Source organism: Mugil cephalus, chromosome 19 (genome assembly GCF_022458985.1).
Source record: "Mugil cephalus isolate CIBA_MC_2020 chromosome 19, CIBA_Mcephalus_1.1, whole genome shotgun sequence".
Lineage (NCBI taxonomy): Eukaryota > Metazoa > Chordata > Actinopteri > Mugiliformes > Mugilidae > Mugil > Mugil cephalus.
The window spans coordinates 9,122,709-9,144,634 of NC_061788.1; the positions used below are offsets into that span (position 1 = coordinate 9,122,709).

Genomic DNA, 21,926 nt, shown 5'->3' on the forward strand with positions numbered 1-21,926 from the left:
ATTCATATTAAAAGTCTAACAAGACGACTTACAGAGTTTGCCCTCCTCGCCTCCTTGCCTCTTCTTTCCCTTCTCCATTTTATACAGGCACAAAAGCATGTAAGCCGTGAGTGCTTCAGTTGTACTCTTTCCTTCCTTTACCACTTCAAAACCGCTGCTTCAAAAACAACAATTAATTTATCACCTTCTCCATCCAGAGATCAGAGCAGACTCGTACCAGGAAGACTGTCTTTGTTGGTCAGGACAGACACGTTACAGCCGTTTTTCCCCGGTTGGATTTATCTTAGCTAGCAAGGAGCCCGTTCTTTATGTTTTCCAAGTTATGGATGCAGGAATTCTACGCTTTCCATCCCTCTCTGGTCTCCCCTCGTATCTGCCGTGTCACTAAGAGGTGACAGCTGAGCAATGGCCTTCCCCGGGTGTAGCGATAATTGAAAAGTGTGATGGCTGGCTGCCGGCGTTGCGACCATCTGTGAGTCTGAGTGGTTTGGTGAGTGCACTGCGTTCGTGGGTGGGGAGGTCGGGGGTTATGTGAGAGCCAGACAGCCTCCCCTGGGGAGCTGTTAACACCTCATAGATGCCAAAAGGCCCCAAGATGGCCCTTCGCCGAGCCAAGGCTCCTAATGAGAAAAAAGGGTGATTATCTCAACGTGAGGCAAATATGAGCAACTATGGATCCTGTTAATGCAACAGCCAGCGGGAATCTGGTTAAAAATAAATGATGGTTAAATGTCAGTTTACAAGTTGTCCTTCTCCGTCGAACAGTTGGATTGTGATAATCAGGCGGAGTTGCAGATGGAAAATGTATGGCCCATAAAAATCAATTAATGCAGAAATGATTACTCAGTTACACAGCTGATGCACAGGAAATTAATCCAATCTGGATTTGATAATTATTTGTCTTAGTCATCTATCAAAAGAGCCATTAAATGTTCAATTAAAAATTGAGATTTTTAGTTAAAGACATTTCTTCTTCTAATCTTTTTTTAGCATTTTATTCATTGTGTTTTTTACTTCATAATCGTAAAAAGACTTTACAAATTAACACATCGCGTCAGCTTTTATATGCATTCTGGTTCATGACACTGCAGAGATGGTGTTATGGATTAAGGACATTTTAACAAACATCCGAAAGTCAGTATGTGTCTCATGTGCACTCCCCCGGTTAATGCCTGCACGCGGCACTCCGACGGCCGCATTAAAAATGACAAACATCTCCAGTGCCAGCGGCGAGAGGAAGAGCCGGGTGATGCATTAACCAATGCATTTCTAATATGAATGTTCCCGAATGCATTTCAGTCAACCGTTGCAGACAGATTACCAGATATTGCATTCCTGTCTAAGCATGAAATGAAGAAATAATTATGCAGCCTGCCGGTAATGGGGAGGTGGAGCCGTGATAGATTTGATTAAAGTTGTCAGTGAAAACACACGCTAATGACCGTGTTGATTAGTTAGATTGCTCTAATGCCGCTGCCGGTGCCATTAATCTGCAGCATAAACAAAAGTATGGTGTTGGTCAGTGCTGCGCTTGCAGTTTGTGTTTTCTTTTTTGTACTCCCTAGTCCAGCGCGTAAAGTTTTAATGTGTCTTTTAATGTGTGCTATTTGAAATAGAATTTATTCTAAAACCTCAAAGGATGTCTCCAGTTGTATTTCTTCCTTACTTTTTCTTGTATACTTCTTAATTCCCAGCATTGTTTCCTTTTCTATTTCTGCCTCCACACAACTGCAAAGTCCCAAAAACTGCACCGCAGCAACTTATTAAATTAACCCATAGCCTTAATTGATTGATATCTGTATCACATATAATCCACTGTCTCCTCCTCCTCGCCTCTCCCTTTCCCCCTCATCGCTTCATCCTTCCCTTCCTTCAGAGGTCCCAAAATGAAAAAGAGCACACTGCGTCTGCATACAGTTGCATGCACACACACATGTGCACACACACTAAGCAGCCTCCCCTCCGCTGCTGCTCCATTAGGTCTGAATTGTAGCTGTGATGTGTGGGACCCAAGGGAGGTGTTATTGTCAGGCCTGATTTACTCAGCACCATCTGACATGGGGCTCGAGGGGGGGGGGGGGGGGGGGGGGGGGGGGGCTTGGTTGTGTGTGTGTGTGTGTCTATGTGTGTGTCCGCATATGAAAGACAACAGGCGTGCTGCCAGGCTTAGAGTCCTTTACAGAAAGGACAGTTAAAAGCAACAGTTTAACAATAGCTGCAAAGCAATGGGCACCCTTCGCAGCCATTGAGATTTCAAATTCTACACCTTGTAATTTATAAATTAAAGGTGGTATACTGCCAGCACGAGCGAGTCTGTGGGCAATATATGTTTATATATTTTATTTCTGAATATATACTCACAAATACACTCGCCCAGTTTCACCTGGACATAAAATCTGTAAAACATAAAATGTTAGATTAGATTTAGATTAGAGTTAGACTAGATTTTTTGTATTATTATTATTTTTTTTTAACAGTCTCATCTCAGAATTTACTACTTCTCTTTATTTATATTCTGTTCTTAAAGCAGTGTGGGTATTTTTGAATTGACGGTAGGTTTTGTTGTAGAAACCGACTGGGACAGAGGCTTTAAATGCATCATTATTTGTGGTAGATTTTATTTATTTATCTTTTTTTTTTCACATGCTCAGCTAATGTGCAAGTCGTTCACACTCAAGAATAATTGAGCTTCTTTGCCAGGTGCGGTATTCGCATAGTAAGTGGTCCATATAAATATTTCTAAAAGCAACAATTTTTGGAATTCCTCATTCTTATTTTAAGATGAAAACAACGGAATCATACAAATTTAATTAATTAGAAAAATAAAAATGAAAAGGCCAAACAATGGTCATAGGAAATAGAAATAATATCCTATAAATTACATTTTTTTCTTATTATTTTTAATCTACCAAAATATGTATCAAATGTAATGAATTTGCTATGTTTACCTTTATTTTATTAGAAAGAGAATAATTTAGACCATTTACCCCCATGTTGAGAATTATATTTGAAGGGCCACAATCCCATTTATTGTCGTTTAAATACTGCATGAAGCAAAAGATGGTTAGATTAGCATAGACTGTAAACAAACAGCACATAGCCCAATAAATCATACCAAATTTTAAAAGTGGGCTTTAGAAGAGCCGATCGAAAGGTAGATTTTCCTTTAATTTTGGAGCAAGATTATTTGTTTTTTAATTCATTTATTTCTATTTTTTACATTTGGACTTAATATTTTACATGCACACATAATAGTGGTAGAATAATGAAAAACAAATCAGTTTAAGCGACAACTAGGACATAAAACACAAAAATTGCTCTTCTCCGTGGCCTTCAGTGTATTTTCAGTTGAGAACAACTCTGATCAAACCCTTTTAACTTTTTTTCTCAACATGCAGAAGCCGTAGATTAACTCTGTACATGCGATTAGATTACGTATCCGTCTGTCTGTCAGTTTTTCCTCATGTCATTTTCCCACCATTTACTTAGTGCCACACTAACAGCACTTAAATTAACTCTTTAACGTCTCACAAAACACCCTTTCTCAGTCATTGTCATGCAACCCATCAGACAAATTGCATACCTCAACGTAATCTATTTTCTTTTAACTCAGAAAACGGTGGATTTCCAACTCAATCCGAAAGAGTGGTGTGAGATAATCCCAGTTATTCACTTAAAGGAGTTCATCTCATGGTCACCAAAATCTCACACCTACTGTGTGACAGCTGAGAAGGAAAGTATATTTTTTCACAGAGAATAATTAGACCGCAAATACTGTTCTGGTGACAAATCCAAAAACTTCTTCTGCACCAACGCAAACAATTACATAACCGTTTCGGGAATTGCATGAGATAGGATTGACAAGTGTTGTTTCAGATTCTTTTGCCTCCTGTCTGCAACAAATCGGCCTTTCTCACCCTAAACGCAAACACTCATTAAGCCGACCAATGTGAGTGTTGCAGGAGATTTACTCTCACCCCTTACTGTCTTTGCCAAACACTCTTTGGGTCAGGTTACGCACCTGTTGCTTTTGCGGGGCAACAATGATACCTGCCACTCAGCTGGAAGGATTCATCTGGATATCCTGTCTGGTGTTTCTTTTCTTGTTGTGGGAACCTGAGGAGCGGTGCAATCGGGCATTAGCGGCGGAGGAAGTTGGAGGTTGCACTCTAAACAAAGGGTATGAGGACAGATGGCTATCGCCTTGCTGCATGTCATACTTTTCAGATCTGCACCAGTACACGGTCAAAAATGTAATGCATGACATCACATTTGTCCCTTTCTCTCACAATCACTGTCGGAGTGTTTTGCAAAGAAAAGCCACAATAATGGTGATCAGTGTTTGTCTCTTCCATTGCTTGCTTTAAAACAAACAAACAAAAAAAAGTAGAATTCGTAGAACCCAGGTTACATCTGTAACTCTTGTTTCTCCGGCATAGATTCTACTACAGGTGTAGGCTACCGTATGCTGTCTCAGCTTCTACAGTTGCTCAACTCTTGGCTTTGGCAAACCAATCTGGTTGACGTAAAAGGCAGTGGAGCAGTGATGTCGCTACTGATAACGTATTTAAAACTGCAGTATACTAAAAAGCCAACGGAAACTAAAAAAATCCCAATTGTGCAAATGATGTTTAGGTAAAGTAGTTGCTTTAGAAACTTCCCACGAATTTGCTTAAAGATGGGGATAGTGAAAATCAATAAATACATATAAGACATATAAATAATATATATATTGTAAAGGGATAAGGTTGAAAATATTACAAATAATATTTGAGTCTCTTTTTGAAGGGCGTAGGGACCATTATGGAAGCAAACACATAAACACGCAACTGCACCCCACACACCTACACTCCCGCACTCACACTCACATAGTGTTTAATCTATTTAATTGAACCTGACTTGGAATAACTAAACAAATGAGGAAATTCACAAGGGGCACTTGATCCCTTCTTGGATAATGGATTGGAGATTCCTTTCCCATAGGGGCATTTGGGCAAACAAGACCCAGTAATCTCTGAATTGATGAGTTGACTGCATCAAATTTCTCCACTAAAGAGCTGTTGAACCCCTGATGCAGTGTTGGTAGTTAGCCAGATACTCAATTTGCAGACACAGGCAGGACCGCCGACTTGCTCTGGTTTCACTGTCAGTGCTATGATACTTATATAGGTGCTGCACGTAAAGTAAAAGAATAGCTATACCTTTTTGTTGGCTCCAGTTTCTTGACGTTAGATTTCCCAGTGAGACAAATGACTTAAAATATATCCTAAATTTTAATCTTTTAAATGAACTGTTTATCCTCTGCACTCAATTACTTTTAAGGGCAGCATTACCCATATTGTCTAATACGATGCGTGGTTTTGTCCGCGAACCAAAAAGGATCAAACTACGTTTTGATTTAGGTGACAAATTTATTAAAGTCCTGTCATTTAATTAGGAATCATCATCATCATCATTACCAGAGGGAATAAATAAGACATAAAACATTTTTTTTCCACATAAACAAACATATACATCAGACCCCAGGTACTACAGTTCTCCCTCAGGGGTGGGTTTCAGTAGAACGAAACGAACAAGATACGTACATCTGAGAACACACAAATGCATAGAAGTAATTGGACCCCTATAGGTACCATTTAAGACAACATCTACATTTTTGCCTATATCCCTGTTCAAGAATGTACAAAGTCCTCGTATCTGGGTTCACACTCATGTCCAAGAAGGTGTTCGTATAAAAATAAAGTCTCCACAATGATAAACCATCATATATATATACTGTATATAGACATTTGGCAACAACCAGACATTTAAAGACTCTGAATGTTGAACTGAATTCTGCACCTGAACACGTTGTCGTTAACAAATATTGGTGGGAGGAGATGTGAACAGAGATGGATGGTTCGTGATCGCCGTCTAAACGTTCTCATCATTGTAAATGCCGTCTCTACATTGTTCTAAAAGAGCTTATAGTAGTGTCTGAAATTTTTGTATTTTGATAGATCCCTTGCTTTGTATACTATCTTAGTACTCCAGGTCATTAGGTCCAGGTTATTAGGCCAAGTGCTTTAAACGTGGGACATTTTCTTCCGTACTTCCATCCAGATTACCAATACTGAATGGGTTTGCCAGTCGGATATTGGTGAGATCCGAGCACAGGCAGTCTACTTCCGTTACATAATCACTGTCCTGTGTGACTATTTTTCAGTTTTTGAAGATCCAACTGAAGACACAAAAAGCAAATCAGAAAAGAAAGAAAGAAAAAAAGCTTCTTGCTGAACAATCAAAACTGCCCATGGTCTACTTCATCTAACCAAGAGGCAGGACTGGCGGGAAAATCTGGGTATCCACCGCTGCTGCCGGTGGACAGGTCCGAGCTGGGGCCGTTGGTTGCCCCCATGGAAACCCTTACGGCAGGGTTGATTCCAGGTCCGCTGCCCTGGGTCATGATCGAAATGCCAGAGTCAGGGTAGACGAGGCTGGAGATGAGAGGCTGGTGTCTGGGTAGAGCCTGGAGCGACCCCGGCGACTGCGGAAGGCCGTAGGGGCTGTTGGAGCGGATGTCGTGGAACTGGTCTTGAGAGGGGAGGACCCCGTGCTCCAGGGGGAAGGAGCTGTGGTTGTTGCCCCCTTGCCGCGCCCCCATGGCTGGAGAGGACTCGCTCAGGCTGCTGTAAATGCCGTTGGTGTGACCTAGCTCTGACATGGGTGGTTCATCTGTACAGGGACAAGGAGATAGAGTGGTATTTGTTAGGTTGATTGGACGACATTTACAAAAACAGCAAGGGCCAACGATTTAAAATTTAAAATTGATTGATTGCAATTCACTATGCAAAATTAACCTGTACAATTGAGAATGAAGTCAACGGTGAAACACTGCAAACGCATTGTTCAGTCAGTGGTAAAGCTAGCATGCCTGCTTTGCTAGCTTGTAGAAATTTTCCTTTCTTCAGTGTAACTTTTGATGGAAATGATAAACTAGCAAAATGCCAGTGGGGATGTAGGGTAAGAGGGCTAATGACTGGGTTGCAATTGCGGCGGCATGTGGCCGACATGTTAGCAATTTCCTTGACGGTTATTCCCGTCTAAACATCTATGACGAGGAACGCTTGCTGTATCAATAAGCCTAAATTTTGCTGTGCAACTCCCTGGTGTGACTGCGTGACTTCCTTAACCGAATATCATCACAATAATACACAATAAACAAAAATACCCTGCAAATAAGGATGGGGGTATGAAAAACCTGGTTGGTTAATTGTATTTTTTCATATTTTTAAGTCTTTCATTACGGCACAGTCCTCACAGTACGGAAAGCCCAAGTGCAACAGATAACAATTATATTTGGCTGTGTTCAGTTTAGGTGCACTATGAAGACATGAATGTACTTTACACTGGCTGTTGGTGTGATGTAAATTACTATGTCTGCTCAACTGTTTGCTATGGAAAGGAAGCCAATTTACCATGTCACACTCCGAAAAGAACGCACGTGGATGATAAAGTCAAGTGTATAGATAACAGGTACGGAAACGCTTGAAGTTATTAGTAACATCTGTGCTTTTCTTCTGTCTAATTTTTTTCTTTTAGTGGCTGACTGTACCTGTGAAGGACACCTCGGCGTCACTGTCCATGCCCTCCTCCTGGATGCTGTCCTTATCGGATTTGGAGCTTCCCCGTGACCTCTTCATATTGCGGAAGTACTGACCCCATCTCTGCCGCCCGGCGTCTTTCTTCAGCCTTTTCTCTTTAGCTCGCCTGTTCTGAAACCAAACCTGGAGGGTGAAATAAACAAAACGTTGGTGAGTCATCAGAAAACACATTTGACTATTTAGCACAATGAGAAAAAAAAACAAAAAAAACAAGAGTATAAAGTAGAGAGGATGAAAAAGTATTATTTTAAACATGTTTAATGTACAGGCCATCAAATCTGACTTACAAAATATTCAGTTAAATTTGGCTTATTTATATTAATTTTCTCATTTTCTTTTAGGCACCACGCCCTTCATCAAATCCTCTACTCTTTCGTTGATGCACATATTCCGATCTGTAAAACAAAAAGTAGGAGACTGCAGGAGTGACACTGAGGAGTAATCCTGAACTGCTACAAGTTGTCCTCACCCGGGGGCGCAGACAGGTAAGCGACCCACTGAGTTAAATTATTCAAAATTTGCTTAATTTGGATCTGATCTCACGTGTTAGTATGGGGCCTAAATTTAAACCATCCACAATATCGCGGTCTGAAAATGTCTATACGTGTAAAAAAAATGCCTCATTTCTTGCACACAAAATAATTTCTTTTCGGGCCCCAAGCACAAAAAGCAGTTTTATATTCTTCTTAATGATATTCCACCCGGAGTGTGACCTCTTCACCCCTTCCCTTTCACTGGATAATGAGGAGCATTTTAGTGGCTTCTCTCTCTACTTTTGTCCTTGCAAATAAAACAATATATATGGCCGGCACCTATAGCAACCGACGCGAGGCTCTTCAGCAGCAGACAATATGCGAGGGGCCCCTCTTAGCATTGTTAACGAGCTTGCACTTAAACCGTGCTGACTTTCATACGGACTTCATTTTACTCCATCTAGCCGTAAATCCCCCCCCATACACACACACACACACTCAGGCACAGACACAGGTTCGTACTGTCCACTTGTGCCAGTTCAGCCACGATTGTCCCTAGATAATGAAGTCAGGACACTAATGGAAAAGCCCTTAATGGATAATAATATACTTTATACCTGCACAACCCGCATATCCAGGCCCGTCTCTGACGATAGCTGCTCCCGGACGTGGCGGGCCGGTTTGGGAGAGTTATTGTAGGCGTTCTTCAGCGTTTCCAGCTGTTTAGCGGTGATGGTCGTTCGTGGCCTCTTGGCAGTCGAGTCTGCTTCTGAAAAAGTGCACACACACATCCACAGTGTCAGCAAACATTACTCTAACGATATGCAGAAATGAGACAATTTCCTCTTGTCTATGTGAGTGCATGAGACAAATAAATAGGAGCCTATTTGAGAAATTGAATTTTAAATTATTAAGGTGTTGTCTGTCTTTAAAATCATTGCTTTCCTTGAACAGTTTGGGGAAATTTTGTTATTTTTACACCAATATTTATATTGTCAAAATTCTTTAAACCATTCTGGGTCAGCAACATGATTTTTCTTTTTTATGGAGGCACCTCTGCTAGCCTAGCATTTTTACAATATATATGTAATTCAACATAAAAATATGAATTATCTTCTCGCCTATAAACCCCTGTGCATACTTGCATCATGTCTGCACATCTGGTGGCCAGCACAGCAAAATACAAAAAAAAAAAAAATCATCATCCAAATGGATGCCACCCAGGCGATTGCGCCCCGTCATTAGTAAAATAAACGTGTGTGTTTTGGGTGAAAACTTGTTTTAACTCGCCGCATAAATCAGCACTTGGTGTGGAGCAGTAAATTCAAACAAACAGATGGGGAGATAAAACTTGACCGTGTAGGGGGCTGCCACATCAGAACGAGCCTGCTGGGATGTTCAGTGTAAAATAAGAAAATACTCTCAGCCACTAAAAGTCAACTATATATATTTCGGTGCTGTACAATGGAATGACTGGTATATCAGAAAACAGTACTGTACTAGAAAAGTCCATTCATAATTAATGGGATATTGTTGACAATATGTTAATCAATTAACTTCTTGCATTATTATTAAAATATTTGTGGATTTATTGTATATTTTAGGAGTAAATTGGGATAAATTTTCAGGCTTAATTAATACATTTTTAGTAGGTACATTTTATTATGCACCTGACTTTGATTTTTTTCCCTTCAAAAATTGTCATTCATTAATATTCTGCTTTGAGGTTCACACTGTAATTATGCATAAGGATCAAATATACATTAATAGGAATGAGAAACTGAGAAAACTGTGAATGTACTGCACTGTTTTCAATTTTAAATGGATAAATTTAAAAATATTTGGTTATTATAAAGGTTATTGTCTGTTCTTTTACATACTACAAATGTGCTATTTAATTAAAACTAGACACAGGCATATTTTTAACGTGCGCGTCCACCTCCTGTTCTCTGAGCTACACCGCGCTACTGTACGCGTCGCTCTCTCTCTCTCTCTTTCTGAGTCTCTGCTCGGCCCACACGATCACCATAATAAGAGTTATTGAAAGCTGATCTCTTGGAGTGCAGAGTGCAAGCGCACGCCTCCCGGCCTCCACTTTACGCAGTTTAGTATCGATTGGGTTGCAGGCAATGATGCAATTAGCTCAGGTGGGTCAGAGTTTATGGATGACCTCACTGTCGAGAGTCAGGCGCACAACTCAAGGTAACTTAAAACAAGTCTGCGCGCTAACACGTAGCCTATAACTTGAGGAAATCGTGCGCGGACTGTTTACTGCGTCTTTTATATCCGTGTTAGTTGCTTTGGGACGAGTGTGATTGCAGCTCACCTCTCTGTTTGGCGGTCTCGTAGTCGGCCTTGCAGACCAGCCTGCTGTCCTCCATCAGATAGTACTCGTCGCCTGTGGCCAGTTGCCTCTTGCACACGATGCAGGCAAAACAGTGCAGGTGGTAGACGTAGTCCTGCGCTCTCCTCACCACCTGGGTGGGGGGTATCCCCTGCTGACAGGCTGCGCATTTGGTCCCGAATCTCCTTTTGGGAAATTAGCAGGTTGCGCATCAGAACATAATGACCGAACGCGTATTATTACATCGTATACACACACACAAATATAAATATATTTTTCCATAAACCAACACTCAGAAATCACGCCTGCCCGCCATGTGAAAGCTACTCACTTGAAGAAATCGTCCTTGCAGTAGACGCTGTCGCCCCTGCTGAAGCACTTGTCCGCCAGTTGCGCCTGGCAGTCGCTGCATTTTAGGCACTTGCTGTGCCAGTGGCGATCCAGCACTTTGAGAATGAAGCGGTCCACGATGTGCTGATTGCAGCCCGCACACACTGGGATTTCTGCAGGAGGCGAGAACGGGATCACGGCATTTTAGTCAAACATGTTCAACGGCAACTGCGTATTTGCTGTGCGCCCAGCTGCCAAGTTCCAGATATTTATCCTTTATTAAGGGTAGCTGTTCAATTATGCAGGGCTCTCGATTAGAAATCAAAACTCTTTATCAATGAAGTTAGGATCATTATAATGAAAGAAAAACCTAACATGATATTGTGCTGAGTCAGGATACATGTGAAAGACATTTCTGTTTCTTTTTTCTTTTTTTTTTAATTGTGGTTGCAGTAACCTAATATTTAGTCATTTTCTTTTTAAATGATCTATAAAGGATTTAACTTGATGTGGAATATATGCACAATTTCACTCCCTACTATTATACATAAAATAAAAACAGAAGAAAACAACCACAACTGATTAATATCCTTGCCAATATGAAGCGTGCGCGTCGTGGATCTGTACTGGGGATTATAGAAAGAGTTTTGTCATTATGTGGGCTACACTATACACTGTCTAGCCTACATAACTATATATGTTATGTGTTTTATTTTATTCATGAAATAACAATTAAATGCGATGACTTGGATTCTCTGTTACTATTATTATTCCATATTACCAAAAGACGTCCGCATAAAGCACTTAAAATCAGTTGATATGATTTATCTTCGATACACCTAAAGAATTATCTTTTTATCAGATTTAATAAAATCGTCAAAGGCTTGAAATAAAAACAGATAGCCTGTTAAATAACGTAGCAACGTTTTTACATTTTAAAGTTTGAATTATAAAGAATTATTGGCAATAAATATGAATGTCTTTGCTTACATTCAGTAAATAAATAGCCTGCTAAATTACTTATGGATGCGTCCATGATATAAAGACACAGTCACATATTTATTGTGCCCGTTTTAATACTGGAAAAAGAACACTCTTATTCCATACTGTGCGTAAATCCAGTGCGCAAACCCAAGCGTCTGTGGAATAATTAAAATAATTACTAGTGTAACTGTAATACTGTAACATGTCAGGATTAACGGCTCATTAATCAAACTGTAATCCGATGGTTATTATTTTGCCACGAGATCCAAAAGACTGGCCTGTAGTGTAAAAAGTACTTTCGAGGTAAAGCAATATGAAACCTATTTCCGTTTTTAATGTTACAAGAGAAAAAACACAACAACTACAACAGCCAAAGGGAAAAATAAGAACAACACGTAAGACCTTACCAGGCCCCTTTATTACTAATTAAAAGAAGCTAGACCACTTCATATTCCGGCCGTGCAAGGAATCGCTTTCCCATTGTTCTACTGTAGACAATTCCTAAAACTTTAATGAACCATTACTTGTGGCTTCACCGGCAAGCCCTGCACAACTGCAGTGGCAGCCACGTCAGGAGCAGGTGTAGCCAGGTCATCATTAATTCAGTGCTCTGTAAAACTAGAAAGCTGCGGCCTGCAGTCTCACGGCACAGACCGATATGATGTCCAGGCAATATGCACACTTCATAGGGGAAAAAAATGAATGATAGAAATATTACAAATCTGTGTGACTTTGTAGGAGGTGATGTTACGTACATCACTCCGCCAGGATTAAAAAAAAAAAACCTTGTTTACTCCTTACACGTGGTTAATACAACGTCTAAATCTTCACAACAAATATTTGCCAGACGACAAAATGCCAAACGCGTGTCCATATTCCAAACTGAACCAGATTAGACACAGCACATTAACGGACGTTTAAACGACCATCTAGACATAAAAGTTAAACCCTTATGCGTATTTACGCGTGCCCTGGAGCAACAATCTGGAGCAACAAGTATGACACGTGTGTCCTGTCTCGGCAGCTTTAAAAATGTTTCCAGAAATCCCAGAATGAATTCAGGCCGCATCTGTGCAGCATCCATCTCCCAGATATCAGCGACGATAGCCTCAACGTGTTGCCATTAGTACTACAGCCACACTTGAAGGCCTACATTTTTCTTCACCTGCCCACATGCTATACACACGCGTACACATTTATGTAAAACAGCTATGTATAAAACGAATATGTACATATTTTTCCCTTGCCTTTACCTCTCCGTAACTCCTCACTGTGCGACAGCAGCGCCAGGAGCATCTCCGCGTTATTTGGTGCCTCTTTTGGAGAGGTGCGCTCACCGTGTCCATCCATCGCTCATGATTTACGCTTACATAAATGCATAAAGCTGTCCTGCTCGCGCCTGTCCACTCTCGCGCACGCGGCAGGTGCTGTCATATAGCACGAGCCCCAAAGGGAGCACAAGCGCGCGGATGTGCAGGGGAGTTTGCTTTTTACGCTTCACCGCGTTGAAGCCTGTGCAGGATTACGCTGCGCCGTTTCCTGGGCGACGGGGAGATAGATTAACATCACCTACTGAGTACCTTACTCGGAAGGAGAATAAAGACGAGGTGAGGGGAGAAGCCAGTAGAGTTTCAGTGCCCAGAGATACCTTATAGTGTTGCAGACGAGCTTTTTCACACAATGTGATCGAACACATAATAACTTTTTCTTTTAACTTTCAATTTTGCTACCAGACTGAATTCCGTTTATCTCAGATATTTCACTTCTCTTAAAGAATGAAATAACTTCGTCCTGGTAGAATGCTTTATTCAATTTAAGTCTTCCCACTGTGGAACTAAATGATACGATAACAAAAACTTTTGACATTTTTTTTTTTTTTTTTTTTTTTTTTTTTAAAGGGACAATACACGCAATAGAATTGGATTCTATTGGATTGTTGGATTCAAAAACAGCATTTGATTGTACAAATATAATCTTTCATTGATTTTGGCGGCAGTAACTATTGTATTTATTATTATTTTTAATAATTTAGGCTGTAATGTCGTCTGAATAGTTACAATGGCAAACGTTTTATTTAGAAAACGCTTCAGATGTCAGTGACACTCATGTGAAAACTGAACCGATGCAAGGAGCAAAAAAACTGTAGATCTGCAAAATCGAAAGAAGGAAATGCTTGTTATTTATTAAGGAAATGCATCAAAGTCAATGACTGAGGGACACCAGAATAATATTTACACACTTTTTTCCTTTTCTTCTTCTTCTTCTTTTTTTTGCCTATTAATGTAAATAATGCACATTCCTCTTCTTCATCATTGCCTTATTACTAATATTATTAATATTATGATTAGTAATAATAGTTTTAAATTTAGATGATTTAGGAATTTTATATACTTGGTTTTGGTGTTTTGTACCAGGTCAGATTTTAATGAAATTTTCATGAAATGATTCCAAATTTCTAACAAATATACCCACACAGACTCTCTTTCTCTCACACACACACTTCCCATCTTCATTTCATGTGTGCCGAGTGCCCAGAGACAAGTGTTTATTTAGGGGAGAGATTGGCTGTTCAATAACATGTTGATCGGGCCAGCACCCCAATGAATTTTATTGACACTGATCTTTGGCACAAAAGAGCGTCTGGGGAAATCACGGGTAGTGCCACAACCGGCCGGAACGCTGATGAATCTAAAATCAATGTCCCATTTGCCTGTATTCCCGTAGTATATGAAAGACGTTTTGGAGAAAGGTGTGGGGTCCATGGGCGCCCCTCTTACTTTTCAGCTTTGTAATAATTTTTATGTCGCATTGATCGCTTACTTTTGAGCGGGTGAGCCGACAATAATGTGACAACAAAGCCATAAAATGGCTATCAGAGTAATGGTCAGTCAGTTAGAGAAAGTCGCAAAGACGGTGAAATAAATTCTCTTTTTTTTCTGTCTTTTCTTTTGCGTCAGTATAAATGTATAAATTTACAGCTTTATTGAAACAGATTTTATTTTTGAAATTCTCCTTATTTCTAAGCATATTTCAAAGTACTTTATGTTAAATGAACATATCCAAAAAATAGTCCAGCGTTAGACCAAATTAAGAGCGATCACTCGTGTTATTCTCGTTCTTTGAATGCTCTTTGAGTGTTCTCCTGTAAAACCACTAATAATTAATGTTTCTTTTCCAAAGCTTTGTGGGACCACTACTCTCAGCCTTCACCACCTACACCGCCCACCTCAGGTGTCCCACCTGTCAGGCAGGAATGTGACACCTGTTGAGCACGTTGTGTCGCTGGACTGCGGGTGGGAGCGGCTTTGCGTCTGCTGGCAGTCTGTCCGCACAAGGGGGCCGCTTCGGGCCCGGTGCGCTCTCTCTTTCCTCTCTCCTGCGTCCATATTCCCTGCGCCCTGAGCTCCAGTGACAACCGCGGGCGGCGGTGTGAAATGACAGCACGCGCATAACATCTGTTCTCGTGATTCTCCAACAATGAAGACTCATTACGGATTCATAACGTCTCCCACACGCAGTGCAAAACAGGCGCCTCTAAACAGTCTGTGTACATCAACTCACGTTGCCCAACAGACGATTTCTGCAACTTCTATCTCCATATAGTTTTTATTTTTTTATTTTTATAAAGGAAACTTTAAAAAAAATAATGGAACTCAAAATACTCATCAAACGTTCGTATCTTGGCTTTTCCCCAATAAAACATAGGGTCAATTTCATGGTTTCGCTCAACAACAATCCGTCCGTCTGTGCTAATTTTCCGCATTATCTTCCATTTCACGCCCAACGGGATGACACATTCGCAGACTCCAGGATATCAAAAGTCACTTACTCTACTAGATAGCTGGTTTTACCCAAGCCCAGTGAGTGATATGTAGGGACAGTAACAAAAAAATAAAATAAAAAATAGTTAAATGTCTTCTTACCTTGGCCTGAACTGTACCGGGAGAAATTCCCCGTGTTTTGGCAACTTGACCCCGGGTGCTCAAGCAGCATTTTGAAGATGCTCCAGTGGAAGAAGCGCAAGAACACGCACGCCTGTGATTTCTTTTTTTCTTTTCTTGTTAAAATCTAACAAGCTACCGAGCGCACACGGTGGATTCGCACACACTTCCCGGACGATTTATCCTCTCGAGAGCGAGACGAGGTCTGGCGATTTCTGGAAAATGTCAAAAACAACTTCCGTCGACTTCTCTCCTTTGACTAACCACCGAGAACGGGAACTTTGAACCTTCATCAAGCTGCTCTTTGGATGTCGCGCCGGTGAGCTGGATGGAGATGCGGTGGGACTGTGAGCCCGCAGCCTTGCAACTTTACTTCAACTGAAACCACCGGCGGTCAGTGCTGCCTCTGTCCAGGGTGCTGAAAGGGGAGTTCCTCTAAACAGGCTTGGAGGGGTGTGTGCTGCTCCAGTATCCCCAGAGGCTATCTTTAAGCGCGCTCATACACACGCGCACCCACACAAGCATATATATATATATACATACACACACACACACTTATCCTGCCCCCTCCCCTCTCCCTCTCTCTCTCCTTATCTATGTTGTGTTGCACGTGTCTGTCTTTCAAATCACACAATGGGCCAATTGGGCATTATTCGGGACATTGTTGCCATCGCTGCGTCTCTCTTTTGTTCGGTTAAAAATAGACATGAATAACAATGATACAAGTGGATGCAGCGAACATGCCGTAATCTTATGGAGTTAGTGTTAAGTTACAAGGGGATTAATAAAGGGTGTTGCTTCTAAAAACACAGAAATACGTACATATGTGAACGGGTTATAATTATTTATATACATTAGTTTTAATTACGCACGGTGGAATTACGCACGAAGTCCAGGGGAAAGTATTGAATAAATCCTCTCTCTTCTGCGGATATTTAAAAGAAACGTGACCACATGTGCACAGACGACTATATAAACTTTATTAAAATTATTTTAAATTAATTGTTGATTTTTCAATTCAAGGATGCGCTTGCTCAGAGCGAGCTTTTGGCCGATTGCCATATTTCACGCCTTTCAGAATGCATGTGCCAATTACCACCGTAACGCACATAACTAGTCTGACGTGGTGCTACAGCTTTGATTCAATTTTACTCGCCCAGCACGCCAGCCCACAAGTGGTGCAGTAAGCCAATTAGACCTACTATGCTGTTCATTAGTCCACTCAGGGCAATTAGCCTCCGAAAACTGCGTAGAAACCAACAAGCTTTTTAATTTTTTTTTTCTGACAACTTTGCATCCTCTCCCCAGCCATCCAACACTCTTATAATGCATTCGCATAATTTTTGTATCTTAAGATTTAAAAAACAAAAACAAAATAAAACAAACAAACAAAAACAATGGTGGGATGTTTGTTTTCATGGATGTTTTTTTGTGTGTTTTTAAGGGCTGTAATCTCTGTTCAACATGGTGCATATATCTATGCACAGATTAAGGGAGAACAGTTTGTAAATCTGGAAGAAGCTGCACACAGTAACTAGAATCCTAAAGCCAATGCAGCATCAAAGAAGCTTAAGCTACAAGCACAACAACAGGATGGCATTTCTTTTCCTCTCATCCACAGTGAGAAGAAAGTCTTAGGCGTGCGTAGGACATTTTTTTCTTTGTTATTTTGATGTACCAATAACAAAACAATTTGTTATATGTCTTTAAAAGAGAAAGAAAGGATTCTATGATGACCTAAATTCAAAAAAAAGAAAAAAAAACTGTTTTGAAGACCTCTACTTTTCTATTACCGCTTTCAAACGTTTTGTTTTATGGCGTCCTCGCCTCTTTGGCAGGAACATGATGATGACAGAGCCTCTCGAACATGTCAAGGCCCTCTCCCATTTTGTTTGTCCTCCGTGAAACCTGGAGCATCATCGCAGGAAATTGGTAAAAGTGTCAATACACCTGGGTCCTCCTCGAGATGGCAGCTGCAACCAGCCATTAATGGCCCTCCATAAAGACCGGGCCCTTTGCACCTATGAGAACTTGATTTCTGACCTTGAATATGAGCCAGTTCAACAAGGCTCATGAGAGCAGTGCGGATGAGGGCTTTACTTCAAAAGAACAAACGCTCCACATGAAACCTCTTTTCTTTTTTTTCTTTTTTTTTTCTCCTTCAAGTGGAGGCACTTGCCTCCAAGGAGAATGGGGCAGTTTTCTGAATAGAAATATTTACGCAAATCTGTTGTTTTTCAAGTATGATAGAAAAATCATCTGGGCATATGTTTCTCTCTTTGCACTAAAATGGTTTCATTCGGAAAGGAAATAAACCCCATTTTACTCCCAGACATAAAAACAAAAGATTCTATGGTATAAGCTTAATGTATTAAAAGATCCCGGATGCATAATAGTTGTTGCACTGTTTTCACTGTTCACTGTTGATTTAAATATTGGACAGCATCAAAATCGAACATTTTTCCCAAAAGACAAATATTTAACCTTAATGACAACAGAGAAGCATTTTAAACAATAAGCCTCCGCTGGCTACAGTTTAAATTTCCCCCCAAAATGACTTACTATCATAGTTTTTATGCAAATAATACTGGTTGCACATATAGGAGCATGCTTGTTTCAAGTCCACAAGTGTCCTGTATTGTACTGTATGTGCGTGTGTGTTGCGTGCGGCTGTTTATGCGAGCGAGTGCTGCCGCGGGGGGTCCGTGTGTACCCATGCCACCCCTCTGACACCGGGCTCTCATTGTGCTCCTGTCATGATCAATCATGTCCTCCAAAGACTGGCCTTGTCCTGGAGGGAGGGGACCAATCACACGCCTCATTACCCAGGCTTGGTTACTCCTAAGCGGAGTGGTCCCAAGACACCTCAGCCTGTTGCTGTCTGGAGAGAAAGAGGGAAGAGAGCGAGTGTGTGGAGAAAAAAAAAAAGATCAGAAATGGTTCGCAAGATGATTTGAAAGGTGGCAGAAAAACAGTGGAACTGCAAAAGAAGGGTGGAAAACTATTCTTTGTACGTATGTCAGTATTGAAATGTCTGAGTCAGCCTCCTTTGCAGCAAGATTAGGGTGCAACTCCAAACCAAAATTTAACTGTGACTTAGTTTTAGAACCAAAACATTTGTCAAGGTGCCTCCAGACCATTAGATAAAGTCCCTCTGTGTTCCCCAAGTGGCCAGACTCTAGTTTTTAGCCATTGCGAGCAACTCTCATTGTTTTGAAATGGCTCCATCTGGCAAGGTTTCACTGACCAGGCCAGCCGAGACTCGCTTCCCCAGCAGCTGGCTAAACTGCCCAACCGCTTTTCTGCTTGTCCCTCGGACTAACCGACACTCTCTGGTGGCTTTGCCCCTCAAACGTACACACAAACACACACACAATACTACGCAGGGCTAACTGTCCGCCGGCCTGCCAGTCTTGGGGTCAGCTGGCTTGAGTCGAGGAAGGGGAGGGAGGTATGCTGACGGGGTGGTGAGGGGCGGAGAGGGTGACACCATTTAGCCCTTTGTTATTCAGAGAACTGGAAAAATGGGTCAAAAGTGTCTAACGCAGAGAGCAAGACATTTGAGGTGATCTTTTTAAAGAAAAGAACAAGTTGACAAATGCTCCGATCTGTGATCCGGAGTCGCACACCGCATTTAGATCGGTTGTGATTCATCACACTCCTTATCAATTATGTGCTGAACTCAACAGCTGGCCCTCAAGGGCTGAATGCAGGTTTCATTATTTGTGTATGAGCGTCCACTCTGGGCTAAAAAGGCTGCCACCTCTACCCAGTATCAGCCCCTTTGAATATTGATATGCTAATGATGAACAACGCAGGGAACAAAGGTGAACTGCTACCGCTGGGAACCGACACAATGGCTCTTCAGTCAGGCTTTGACACTTTTACCACCCAACATGTGTCCCTGGTTTCATGCTCGGACAATAAAGGCTAACAACTGCCCGTCCATTTACAAGGGGGACGCTGTTACTCAGTTCCGATGCACCGTCTGGGGTCCTGACCGGTTATGTGGTGTTTTACACGTCTTTGTCCAGGGTGGGAAATATCAGGTTTCTAGAGCAATGCTGTGCCACCCCAGAGGCAGACTTAATGCCTGGAAGGTCAAAGTTCAAACCTTTCAGGCAAAGCTGAGGTTTGACCTGCAGTGTCATTACAGATGTTGACCTGCTGTGGGGTCTATCTGGTCTGCAGGTGGTGTGTGAGTGTGTGGAAGTATATATATATATAAAATAAGTAATTCTAAAGAGATTAACTGTGCTTTACATTTATAACTAAGTTGTGTAGTCCAAATCAGCCTTGGAAACCTTGACAGGATATTTTTTCTATTGTTTACACAGTAATATTGTTTTGATCATCCATGCTGCTAAGGATACCATCTGTGCCGGGCTGCTTTATCAGAAACAAATGATTTTTTAGAAACTGTTCTTGCTTAGCATTTTGGATTTTACATAGCAGGAAATGTTAAGAACATCAACAAAAATCCAATGCTCTGGTCGTTCATTCATTCACTCATTCACTCATTCACTCATTCATTCATTCATTCATTCATTCATTCATTCATTCATTCATTCATTCATTCATTTATTCTCTGTAACCCCTTGTCTTTTTGAGGGCTCTTCTAATGCAAGCCCTACTTGGAATGCAGGCATTAATAGTGTTGCTAGTATGCTGTTGTTGATCTATACCGTGTTATTGTGGTGGCCAGTTCAAAGGGAATAAACTGAAATGCATTATCAAAGTCGCTAAATCAAATATGAATCAAAGATTTAACTTATTATCGTTGAAATAAATAACATAAATGGAAAAAACAAGTATTTTCAAACCTAATGATGGTTTTATGCAGATTTTTGGATTGCTGAAGGAGGTTGTGCGCAGCAGTGTTACTGCTCTTAATTGCACTCTAATTGAAATCTCCGCCCCATCCCGTGTCTCTCATATGAACCCTCCAAGACACAGGATCTGGACCAATACAATGAGGTGAGTGGATGAGTTTCCTCTTTTTGGCCCCAAACCAAAAACATTTCTCTGTCACTGATTTACTTCTTTATATTTCTGTCACCAAGCAGCCAGTACACACACGAAAGCTTATCTCAAATGATGGCTGTGATTATTTTTAACGAAAAATTGATGTCATTTATTTGCAGATTAATCACCTTCCATGTCAGAGCATACCAGGCTACGGGCTGCCCATTAGCGTTGCAGGGGTCAGGTAGCATTCATCATGGTGACGCTACTATTGCTGAGCTGGTTCAGGAAATTAGGGAAAGAAATCCCCCCCCCAAAAAAAGCAACTGGACTTGTAGAGTTTCTTGAAGACGTTTCGCTGTTTATCCGAGTAGCTTCTTTTTGGTTTTGTATCACTTTGTTTAATCTCTCGCGTAAAGTCCGTTTGGCATCAGTTCAGAATTGTCTCAGACTACTAGCTTGTAGCTAAAGAGGGGTGCTTGTGTACCCCTTAGTGTTGGTGTTTTTAGCCCTTTTTCTCCACTGAAGGAGGGGAGGGGGGGGGCTAGGGTGGTGTGGTCGAAACATCACGGATAAGAGGCAGCCCGGCACACGCCCGCATGACGGCCAGTAATCCTACAGTCTCAGACTCATGACCCACTTTCTTGGAGGAGCATGATGGAGCAGCAGCCTCCTCTTACCCAAGAGGAGCCTCCAGACGCAGGGTGGTGGGGTAGAGCCCCCCCCCCCTTACGTTGTCAAGACAAAGGAAAAGGCAGACTCCTGTGAAGACCTTCTCAAAGCCAAATAAGAGGTTCAGGAACACTAATACCTAAACCTGATGCTCTTATCAATTCTACCTTATAAATAATTCAGAGGACGTGCCACTTTGTTCTCAGTGCAAAATATCTGTTCATTGGAGGCGTCATGCACCCTTGATTGCACCTGTTGTTCTGGATATTTTTTTAGCCCAGCTAAAATGTCATTTTTTTGCAGACGACGTTCTATTTTTACCAGAAGATTAAGAATCAAGTCAGTCAGTGGAGAAAAAAAACATGGCAAATGCAGTCACTTGGAGACTTTGGCTTTCATGTCAGATGGCTGGTGATCCTTTCTTGTGACGCTTCTTGACACTCAATGCTCTTGTGCCGAATCCAGCGCGTTTCTTTTGTTTCCTAAATCAAGAAAATGTGCGACTAATGATATCAAGCCATTTCCTAATCAAAGCATCGAATTAAGCTGAGATCATCCATGATTACAAAGGAAA

At 41.2% G+C, this 21,926-nt stretch overlaps 1 protein-coding gene and 1 long non-coding RNA gene across 4 annotated transcripts in view; one reads left to right on the forward strand and one right to left on the reverse strand.

Moving 5' to 3' along the window:
• The window catches only part of LOC124997047, a 40,919-nt gene extending 25,238 nt beyond the window's left edge, over positions 1 to 15,681 (forward strand). Inside the window, exons 2-4 of the long non-coding RNA XR_007110914.1 lie at positions 7,582 to 7,793; positions 7,985 to 8,128; positions 14,955 to 15,681. This is a non-coding gene — a long non-coding RNA (uncharacterized LOC124997047). The remainder of the gene's footprint in view (positions 1 to 7,581; positions 7,794 to 7,984; positions 8,129 to 14,954) is intronic.
• Positions 6,045 to 17,087, reverse strand: lhx3 (LIM homeobox 3). 3 transcript variants are annotated; one of them, XM_047570550.1, is made up of 6 exons: positions 15,698 to 17,087; positions 10,792 to 10,963; positions 10,443 to 10,645; positions 8,734 to 8,885; positions 7,595 to 7,766; positions 6,045 to 6,714 (listed from the first exon to the last, which is right to left on the reverse strand). In XM_047570550.1, the coding sequence occupies exons 1-6, from the start codon at positions 15,765 to 15,767 to the stop codon at positions 6,281 to 6,283; spliced, it is 1,203 nt and encodes a 400-aa protein (XP_047426506.1). In that variant the 5' UTR covers positions 15,768 to 17,087; the 3' UTR covers positions 6,045 to 6,280. The 3 variants fall into 3 exon arrangements, with proteins under 3 accessions (XP_047426506.1, XP_047426505.1, XP_047426504.1); XM_047570549.1 differs by lacking the exon at positions 15,698 to 17,087 and adding an exon at positions 13,028 to 13,385 and having other exon boundaries at positions 10,443 to 10,642; XM_047570548.1 differs by lacking the exon at positions 15,698 to 17,087 and adding an exon at positions 13,028 to 13,383.
• Between the last annotated feature and the right edge of the window lie 4,839 nt (positions 17,088 to 21,926).